This window comes from Styela clava, chromosome 10 (assembly GCF_964204865.1).
Source record: "Styela clava chromosome 10, kaStyClav1.hap1.2, whole genome shotgun sequence".
In the NCBI taxonomy this organism is placed as follows: domain Eukaryota; kingdom Metazoa; phylum Chordata; class Ascidiacea; order Stolidobranchia; family Styelidae; genus Styela; species Styela clava.
This window is the reverse complement of record NC_135259.1, coordinates 10,801,383-10,813,028: the sequence shown is the minus strand read 5'-3', so window position 1 is coordinate 10,813,028 and position 11,646 is coordinate 10,801,383. Positions and strand designations below refer to the sequence as shown.

Below are 11,646 nucleotides of genomic sequence, written 5' to 3'. Positions count from 1 at the left end.
TGTAGAAACAGAACAAATGTGAAATAGTCAACAGCGTATTAGTTTTTTGTTTTAATGAGTAATCCAAATTAAATATTTTTAAAAGTCACCCTCAAAGAATGATCAAGCTTGAAATAGTCATTTATTGCATAATATTGTGTGTATGAGTATGATCTATGATCAAATCTTCAATGTAACCGGTGTAAATGATTGAACAAAATGATAGGTAATTATATAATTTTAAAATTCTGTCTGATCATGCTTTTACTGTTAGAAATAAAATACCGAAATTAATTTAATTTTACTGTTATTATGTACAAATGAATTTTCGAAAACATCGCTCAAGTACTGTTGGTGAATTCTGACATTTATTGCGTTGTATCTGCATAAAATTGTTGGTCAAAGAGTACCATTTGTTGATATTTTATCTCTCTGCCTGTGATTTATTTTTGAAATCTTTAGTCACAGAATGCTGATTTTTTATTACTATACGAAAAATAAGGGAAACGATAAGACGTCAAAGTTTTCTCCCTTCAGGCGCTCAATTAGTATTGGCGTTACGTCGAGTTCAAGATATTTGGCGTCATGGAATATGTAATTGCTGAAAATTAGTGATCCTACACTGCATTAACGATTTAGTAATTTAATTGCTAACCAAAAATTTTACTATAGGTCTAGAATTATAGCTGGCGAATTTTAATTGAATGCTGACTACACTACGTATTGGATTACTAACTTACAGAACGAAACACAAATTGACAAGATAATTTTTCCAAATCGAATCTATTATAACCTTTATTGAGAGTTTGCTATTTTAGGAACACAACCAAGCGCTTCGGTGTAATTTCTAATTTATTTTTCATACTTACCGGGTATGCTAGATCAGTGGTTCAACTTTTTTTTTTGCGACCCCATTTCCATAAAATCAAAGCCTACAAATACTCGCGACCCCACAACTAGAAACGTTGAGCAACTTCAAAAAACAGTGCTGTATATCAGTTTAATTACCTCAATGTGAACAATTTACCACCTGTATATCGACTGCAAGTGGACGTTGAACATTGGCCCAAATATAAGAACAATTCCAGCAATGCGCCGAATAAAACGAGGAAACCGCGGAAGATTTGATAACACATGGCATCGTATGAAAACCACAGTGTAAAAATCTCTTAGATCAGAATTATAAAGGTTCATTGGCGAAACATAGACGGACTTGATAAAAATGTTAGATTGTAAGGAAGCGTACAATACTTCGTACATATTGTAAGCTTGCTCCTAAATAGATATAAATTTCAAACCTTATTTAGTGTATATATTCTAAAAGTGTCTTTTTTATTTTTAGTTCAATGTTAACATATTACAGATTGCTCCACCTAATTCGAAAGTAAAACAGAGCATGAAAGTAAAATTGAAAAAAACGCGCGCGGAATCACATGTTTTAAGTGCCTTTTATATGCTAGAACTTGGGGTTTGTAATATTGCAATACAAAAATGCTAACTTTTATGTGGAGGCGATGAGGACAAAACACGTAGCCTACTCGTAGATTTTAGACACGTGCGCGAACAAAGCGCTTTCGCAACTGATCGAAACCTAAAGTGTAATTGCTCGGCTAAGACGCCGCCTGGCAATCAATACCGTACTTGTCATTCGCTTAATTTGAGGGCAAATCGCCAAATAAAGCAACTCTGCTTGGTATATTCGATAACCACTAAGCTACACTGATACAAAATAATAAACCAACTTAATTACTCATAGCCTGGCAAAAAATCCGATTCTTGTACCAGCGGGCCAACTATTCATTCTGATGTAACATGATCAAAAAAGCTATAAAAAAAAAGAAATATTCTTGGCGCTTGTAACACTATCACTCAATCACATTTACACCGGTACCGGTAGACCAGCTGGAACGGTTAAGTACCACATGAAATTTTTTCGAGCAATTTTGGCACCGTTTGGACAATAAATGGTCAGAGTTATTACTGAAAAAATCACAGTTAGAAACTTTTATGATACATGCCGACCAGCACAAATTCCATATTTCAATTTTCAAATCCTATTCACTTGTGTGCGCATGTTTGACAGAAATTAGGCGATCCCGGAAAATCTACACGTGACCCCATACGGGGTCGCGACCCACAGTTTGGGAAACACTGTTTGAAATATTTGACGCAGGCATTTTATCACATATTGTTTACAAACTAATGCATAGTTATTATATTACTTCGTGAGCATGGCGATTGCCTTCACGAAACAACGGATACTAGATAGTGGAAACACTGATGGGCGATATGAATGTAATGTCAATTTGTGATATACACGATGTCATATAACCTTTTCTTCATTGGGTTCACTTAGTTGGTAAATAGGCTTCGGGAAAACAATATCATATAACAATATCAATATTAATATTAGATCATTCGTAACAACCAGTACTCGGCCCTAAGTAATTAGCCTCTGTTTGTGATTTGATGAATGAAGTAAATAAGTAAACATTAAAGTTAATTACAGAAGAGCTTGCATTTTTAATGTCATTTCTACGATATGTATTGTAAAAGCAATTTCATTTGTTTTGTGACCTAACAGCAGTAACCGTGTCGAGTTGATTAGGTGCTACTTTGTAGAATTTAAAGTTGCTTGAACATTAAGATTTTGACCGAAAAGTATAATGATGACACAGGGTTGGTGTGGTATACTACTACTGAATCCTTTTTATCCGTGATATTAATTCATTGATATGAAGAAATATTTAGTGAGGTTCATTAATATGCTGAAATGTTTGACTATCTACAACACCACGATACTGACAATATTTGTTTTATTTTTTATTTACATGAAAATTCATAATACAATGCAAAATTTCTGGTCGGTATCATTTGATGATAGGATAAATTCTTCTGATATTTTTTTGGTATAATCACAAAAACTTATTCTGAACTTTCTTCTGGAATCAGAACCATTTCTTTTACCCCTGTGAAGTTTGAAAACAAAGTTAGAGACAAAATTTGTGTAAAAATATCAATCAAATAGTTATCACTATGTCAAGCTCGCGACCACGTTTCAAATCTGAACACCTTTTTCACAGTAAATAGAACTGAGACTCGAAATATTTTATTTCAGTTGTCCAAAGTTATTAGGAAAAAAAACCTATTAATACCAAACGTTTGTTGGGTATTAATAGGTTTTTTTTTATTGTGATTGATTGTGATTGAAAAGTAACTCCCTATTTTAAAATAAATACAATTTATTCAAATGCTATATCATGTTTCATGTTTCTAAATTTATGTGTATATATTACTTAATATATGGCAATTTAATTTATGTTCTTGTTTTCCTTTCAGATTTGTTTAAATATTGTTCAATTTCAATCTTTTCAAATTTATTTTATTTCAAAACCCTACAAAAATGACTGGACGTCTTACTCTACAGGAACGTGCCCAGATAGCCGCGCGTTATGAAGTTTGGGGATGCATTGTTCAAGTGCAAAGATGGTGGAGAACTATTAAGGGAAAACATGCCCAAATTGACCCGAAGACGATCAAGAATTGTCATAAAAAACTTATGACCACAGGATCTGTGGCTGATACTCAAAGAAGCGGTCGTCCTTCCAAATCCAGAGATCCTGAGGTAGTGCAAGTTGCTAAAGAAATGTTTACCCGTAGCCCACATAAGTCAATTCGTCAAGCAACAAGAGAAAGTGGGCTCTCCTTTCATTGTGTACGTAATGTGCTAAAAAACGAGCTTAAATGGCGTGCTTGGAAGCCGCATTACTGTCAAGCACTCTCTGCAGAAGACTTTGACATTCGTATGGAGTTTGGTGAAATAATGTTGGCTTGGTTTAGAGATTGGCCCAACCTTTTTAAAAATATTCTATGGAGTGATGAAGCTGTATTCCACATAGGTGGATTTGTGAACCGTCATAACTGCCACTACTGGGCGGAAGAAGATCCTCGTGTTACCTGTGAAAAAATGCAAAATCGATCCAAAGTAACGGTATGGTGTGGAATTACTTTTGATAGGATTGTGGGTCCCTTCATTCTTCGCGATACCATGAATGCCGAAAGGTACCTCGCTATGTTGAAAGATGAAATTTGGCCAATTATCAGTGCTTGGGAAAATATTGAAGATTTGATTTTCATGCAAGATGGAGCTCCTCCACACTTTGCTATTGTTGTTCGTGAATGGCTAAATGCTCAATTTCCTGGAAGATGGATGGGTCGTCGCGGTTCGCACGAATGGCCTGCCAGAAGTCCTGACTTAACACCCTGCGACTTTTTTCTCTGGGGTTGGCTGAAAGAGGAAGTCTACTCAACCAAACCAAGAAATTTGGAAGAACTTGAGGGGCGAATACGTGAAGTTATGACTTCCATCCCGCAAGAGTTTCTTGCGAAATCAGTTGATGCGATTCCTGGTCGACTTGAGAAGCTGGTGGCAAATAAAGGCGCCCATATTGAATTTTAAATAAAAGCCCATGCATTATACTTCCTTCTCATATTCATTAATTGTAGAAATTATATTTTAAAAATAAACTATAGTTTTTTTAAAATAGGGAGTTACTTTTCAATAAGCCCATGCATTATACTTCCTTCTCATATTCATTAATTGTAGAAATTATATTTTAAAAATAAACTATAGTTTTTTTAAAATAGGGAGTTACCTTTCAATCACCCTGTATATGTCTTAAAAGGCTATTTTCCGGTGGTTGTAGAATGTTGAATTACGCATGAGGTAGCCTCGCTGGAGTTTACAGGATTTGATATTTTATATATTATTATACAAATATTTAAATCTAGATCTGAAATAAAATTATAATCCAATACAACAAAAACATACCAGTTTCGACAGGATTTGTTGAAGGATCCGGACCTTTCCATTCATCAATATTCCCAAATGCCCACGTTACAAAAATCTTTCCGGCCTGCAATTTTGTTATTTTGAGCAAGTTTGACATTCAGAAAACTTTATTTTTTATATTGTGAATTCAAAATAAACAGCATTAATTCCAACTTTTAACAGTTGTTCAATAAAAATCGCATTTTACAACAAGTCCTGTAATTATGAAATAAGCGCGTCTAACGCTTTAAAGTACACGATAAAACATGATATTTTGCAAATATTTATAAACCTATACTAGTTTAATTATGTGAACAGTGTCTAGTATGGAACCTTTTTGAAATTATACTCAAAATTACACCTTTATATCTACATCATGTGCATCTCCAGTGAGTAATTTTCTTCTTATTACAAGTGTAGTGGAATCGGAACCTTGTTTCGCTGAAAGAACTTCATAATCTTGTGATTCATCGACTCGAGGGGGACCGTTTTCTTCTGGCCCATACACATCCTAAGAAATGAATATAGTATTGGAATTTTTTTACAGGGAGATTAAGTCTGTACTAAAGAAAAATATAAAAAACAACTTCAATAATTCGAAAGATGGTTTAAAGATATTTGATCAGTATCTATATCTTTTATATATGGTTTACTTTATATCGTTTATAAAACTCTTTATTTTATTCTACTCAGGATTTATCGTAACATTTTGGGGTGTAAGTAAGTTTCCGAATTCCGAATAGAAGCGATGCGATTCAACATTCAACAAAAATTCAAATTGTTTTCAGTCAATTTCAGAAAATACGGCATGATTATTCTTTACTTAATGATTTAATTTGAATGAGTTTTAATATAGTTTTGTGGGGGCTCCCGAAGTATGCGAACCAAGATGGCGGACATCGGAATGTAATATGTGTACTAGGTTAGGGTTAGGCCATAATTTTAGGTATAAATACTACGGGAGGCTCTTGGCTAGTCTTCGAAATGATAATGGGACTAAAATAAGGAAAATTATGGCCTAACCCTAACCTGTTACCCATTCTACGTTCCGATGTCCGCCATATTGGTTCGCATACTTCGGGAGCATCGTTTTGTGGTTGTGTTTCATACTTGATTTACATAGTACAAACTTTTATTTCTCAACATTAACTTCTAAAGCTTTAAAAAATACAATTCTTTACCTCGACATAATTCATGTTATCTTTTCTTCCTGCTATACAAGCATCTGAACCTGGAAACTTTCCATCACGAGAAAATCCGAGAGCCGTCCAACCAGTAGTTGGCGCTAAAAACTGTATGAAATATTTTTTCAATCCTATATTCTTTTATATTTTTATATTTTTTTACAAAAATTAAATCATGGAACATTGTATGACATTCATTTAAATACAAAATTGAGTTGCTAAAGTAGTGTTCAACTTATGAAACACCTCTAGTGGTATTATTATAAATTACCTTGAAAGTAATATCTTCATCGGTGTAGTACCATTTCAGTGAAATTTTTTTTTCTTCGTCTAGCATAGTTGTATGTATGAAGTTAACTGCAAAATACAATATCTGTTATAATACCTAAGTAGTGACTAGCTTTCGATAGGGATTTAACTATTGACTTTTTAAACGTAAATACATTTTGATTTTCCGTTTTATTTTGCCGGTGAAACTATCTTAACTATAAAATCGCAGTAAATATTGAATAAATCACGTGGTGCGGTAATAAAAAGTAAATAGACACAAACATAAAATAAAATATCCTACAAACTGTATAATGGGTATATAGGGCCCCCAATAAAAATGCTTTCTCAAAATTACAAAAATCAGTGGGAGCATAATTTTCACCATTTTTTATATAAAATAAATATATTGGCCACAGTATATTAATGTTTTTGCCAATAATCTTGCCCTCAATCGTTTTCTTCTCTTAAGCATTTTAATTGTTTGAAGACAGAATTTATGGTTTCCTTACCATCATCTGTGTCTGGTACCAGTACCATTTCCTTAACACCTGATAAACAAGAGAATATTAATATAATTGGAATCTAATGAGGATGAACATATTCTATCGCTCTACGAGAAACTAAATTTTCCTATTTCAATTTCGTTCACTTGCAATTTTTGAAATATTCAGTTTAGGCCAAAAGTAATATAACAGTTATCTTCTTCTAGTATACACTATATATTGTTTTAAATAAACATATAAGACAAATAAAACTTTATTTCATACCTCGCTGGTTTGGTCGGCTCCCAGGTCCTGGACGTCCCCAGACATCGCTGCTACCATAAGCCCACAGTACATATAGATTTCCTCTCTGCAAACAGTATTGAAGATGGATATTGACACGAAAAGTCAATTTTTACTTTGCCAAGGCAGACAAACCAAATATTCATAATTTTGAGCATTTGCCATTTGCCCCCTAAGAGGCCGGAGTTTATTGTCACACCGCGCGCCGTGTAAAACTTTTTTGTTTCAAATACACAGATAAATTAATCGCGAAAGTCATAATCCAAATTCCAAACACTGGCAAAATGCGATCTGCTTTCAACAACTCGTTCAGTACAAGACTTTTAGTCACATTTAAAAATTTAGAAACCCCATACCTTGAAGCTATTTTTATTGATGCTAACATTGGTATATTAATGTGTTATTTACTAGCCTGAATATCAATATCATTCTGATCCCCTGTTTTCAGTTTTCTTTGCACGATAATAGTCGTCGATGTATCGTTTTCTTCGGCAGAAAGAATTTCTACATCTTGAGATTCGTCAGGTTTCGGACCGCCTGTTTCTGGCCCGTATACATCCTGTATAATATGGAGTACCAGTTGAAAGGTTGAAAAGATTAACAGAAAATGATATTATATTGTCTAGTTTATATGGTCCAAACTGATAATAGCAAAGATTGATTTTGGGAAAAATCATTTGACACTTTGGCATTGCATCAATTCAGTGTCAAAATAAGCGTCTCTAATCTCCACAAAAGCTTTGTTAAATTGCATGTACTAAATAAGAATGTGACTTTATGCCGTAACTGTCCAAACATCTTGAATATTGCAGTATGATTAACTATTATTATCTCGGAGATTCTTTTAAAATGTTATTCCTATGTATTGATGTAGGAGTGAGCGTCGAGAAAATCCTTTTTTCTTATTCAAATCCGATACTTATACAGCCCTATAGGTATCATTTTCCGATTGACGTTATGCTGTGTTGACAAAAATAATGAAATTTGAGAAAGGGTTCTAAAAGCTACTCATTTTAAACTTAATCGTAAATCAGAAGAGATGTATAAATGACGAGTAGACATGCAACTTTTATATACTTCTTCCACGAATCACATCTATTTATAAAAACTTGAAAATTCTTAGTTTTCTTTGTACGACGTTTTCAAAACGTTTCGAATTAATTCCGCGACTGGTTATTGAAATTAGAAGTCCACTAGCACATACATTATGCAAATATATATATAAATAGCTGTTTTGACCATTGTTGAAAACATTCCAATTTTCATTCACCTCATTTTTCTATTAAATTACATACCTCGACGTATTTACCACTGCCATTCAAACCACCAATAGATGCATCTGATCCTGGAAAACCTCCATCGGGCGAAATTCCGATACTGATCCATCCTTTGGTTGGTGCTGACACCTACATCATCATGAAAATATGAATTCTAACTGAAAATGTATTGGTCGGTGGGATTTTCACGTAATTGCAGGTGGTAACAGCCAACTTGCATTTTTATGTAGGACGATATTAGCGCTAATAAAGTTTCGTGAAAGCTGAGAAAGTTGAGTTCAAATCTCGTTTTGAGAGAACGATTTTGAATGCTAGTACAAAAAAATAATTGATTTCGAACAGACCCCGGATTGTAAATCATACCGTTTTTAATGAGATTAAAAAAAAACTTATTGATGCATGTTTTGGGTAAGGTCTCGTAAAATATAAGTAAAACTAAAAAAAACTAAAAATTCAATATTAAGAATGAGATGCCTGTAACAATTTTAAGGTTTATCTGGTTGATATTTACTACATGTGAACACTATATTACTGTTCACTCTTATTTTTATTGTATTGCCTTCAAATCGTAGTGTTTAGCTTAGTTCTTTAAAGGAACTTCTGTATAAATATTTAATTTTATTACCTTTATTGTTATTGATTCGTTCGCAAAGTTCCATGATAAAGCAACATCAGATCCCAGATTTTCTGAATATTTGAATTCAAGAGCAAATGACAAAAATACTCGACTGAATATCAACAAAAACGTAGCAAGACGAAATGACATCTTATTGTTTTTTTACTACAATAAAACTTTATAGATATACTGAAAAGTTTAAAAAAAATTTAAATGGTTAGGTTCGACTTCTTTTTAAAAATAAAAACATAGTAATTATGAAAAAAAAATGAATTGAGTAAGTATTTATGGAATACACTTTATCACTCTAAACCTTAAACTGACGACATTTTTCGGACTCAACACAGTTCATTTTTATGCCATACGATAAAACTAATACATGCATTGTGATACTTGGATATTAGTCGTGGATATATATACAGTTTGACACTACTTTGACATATAGGCCACTTCTGCCTGCGGCTTTTATAGCTATTTTTGGTAAATATATATAGCTGAACACGTTTGTTATTAGCTGACGTGTCAAGCTTTATAGTTCAAAGAATTTCAAAAAATGTTTCAGTACAACTTACTGGTACTTTATTTCTTCTTAATCGCACGCAATTTTACATCATAGTGAGAACTTCTTAACGTTTCTCTTGTTTACCTCAAGACCTCAGAGCGGGCTATTAAATCGCATTGTTTTAACTTTTACCCCACGCAGCGATAGTATCAATCATTTTATATACGGTAACCATAATTAAATTGGGTTATATATCATTTTATACCTATAATATGACTACTAGATTGAGATATCAGTGACTTGGTAATGTTTTGAAAACCGAATACTTCTTTGCGCACTTGGGTATATGTTAATCAAAGAAGTATTGTACTGAAAATTACAGACTGAAATTTGTGGAGGGTCAAGTTTATGTGCAGCACTAAGTTGATATTTTAAATAGTACATACCATGTAAAACGGATTACCGGTATATATATTTCAATTTCAAATGTCTAATCAAAAATAGTGTGATCTTGGTGTTCATAATGTATATTCATAATATACGACGCCAAACTATTTAGAAGAGATACAGATAAAAATCTGATCCATTAAAAAATCGTTTTAAAATCGATTTACAAAACGGGACTTTTGTATGTCAGCAAGGATACATTAAATTATTCGTCGTGTAATAAATTATTCAAATTCAGGGATAGCTATTTGAAAACAAAATGGAAATTTTAATTATTCACCGATAGATACAATTTTCCTATTCACAAGGTTGCTGCTGAAAAGTCTTTTCGAAGACATTGTTTGATTTTGTGGATTGAAATAGAATAGACAAAGACATTCATTATATATATGGTGCATCTGCATTTTTAGAATAAATTTTAGTATAAATAAAATTTTGTAATGTAGTTGAATAAAGTTGAACATCTAATTTTGCAAATTGTGATATACAGGAATAATGTTATAAAAATAGATGAGAAAGATTACATTTATTCATATCAATTCGAGTTATGTGAATTTTTTTCTGTTTCCTCTATATAATCCAATATTTATTTATATGTAAAACGATTAAACTTGTTTTTGCTATTCTAAGCATATAACTGCCCGGTGGTAACAACTTTACTCTTGCGGAAAAGAGATTTATATAATAAATAGATTGGCGCAATTGTAACCTCTCAAAGCTTAAATAAAAACTGATTGTTTACGTTATCGATATCGAGAGCTTAACACCACGCCTCGTATCTCTGAAACTCGTGACTAGATATAGCGTCGGCATTTTCTCTCTTTAGAACAATGTTTGTGGCATAATTTGCTTTGTGAAGCATTTGTGAATTTTTTAGCTTAATCTATCCGATTAAAATTGTGCCTAACTTTATATTTTCTTATTCAACTATAGTAACTACCATACCAAGTCTTAAACGTGCTAAAAATGACTCAGATGCTCTGGATAAAGTAAACGTGTAAGATTTAAATTTGTGGGTTTTTCTATTTTTACTATGTCAACTTCTAAATTATTGTATTATTAGACACGAAATATAGAAATGAGTCGTTTTGTTATTATTAATATTAATATTGGACACGGAATTGACTTATGGATCGTTTTGTTATTATTATATTGTTGTTCTTTATGTCATAATTTTTCTTCCTATCTTTAAGAAAAAATCGCCTTCATCTTTAATTACTGGAATAATGGCTTTGAATTTTCCACTGATAAAGATTGTATTTTTCCCCAGAAGGCTATTACTTTTATTTATTTCAAATATTTCTGTGATCTATATGGGATTCGTTCATTGTGTGCTATGACGTCATCAAAATTTAGATTGTTTTGTTATTATGTTGTTGTTGTTCTTCTTGGTATTTTTTTTCTTATCGTCATGGAAAAAAATCGCTTTTCTCTTTAACTACTGGACCAATTGCTTTGAAATTTTCAATGTTTAAAAAATGTATTTTTCGCTAGAGGTCTATTACTTTTATTTTTATATATATATTTGAGCATAGCTCTCCTTTTATGGGAAACGGTAGACTTCGGTATCTGATCTGGTAATATAGAGGTGACTCGGATCAGTTGGTATTTCAATTCACGTTGAAACTGAATCATGAAGAATGGATCATCGTCCCAGGACCTGGAAAAGCTAGGACAGTTCCTGTACCGTTATTGACACCATACTAATAAGTTTTCGCGTATGATTTAAGGGAATTGGTGATAAAATATTTCGTT

General features: G+C 32.6%; 1 protein-coding gene across 1 annotated transcript; it reads right to left on the bottom strand.

The window, feature by feature from the left end:
- Positions 1–2,780: 2,780 nt before the first annotated feature.
- On the bottom strand, positions 2,781–9,150 carry LOC120338411 (uncharacterized). The gene is made up of 10 exons (XM_039406405.2): positions 8,952–9,150; positions 8,345–8,455; positions 7,462–7,608; positions 7,032–7,116; positions 6,774–6,812; positions 6,266–6,351; positions 5,992–6,102; positions 5,172–5,321; positions 4,811–4,895; positions 2,781–2,948 (listed from the first exon to the last, which is right to left on the bottom strand). The coding sequence occupies exons 1-10, from the start codon at positions 9,090–9,092 to the stop codon at positions 2,905–2,907; spliced, it is 999 nt and encodes a 332-aa protein (XP_039262339.1). The 5' UTR covers positions 9,093–9,150; the 3' UTR covers positions 2,781–2,904.
- Positions 9,151–11,646: the final 2,496 nt, after the last annotated feature.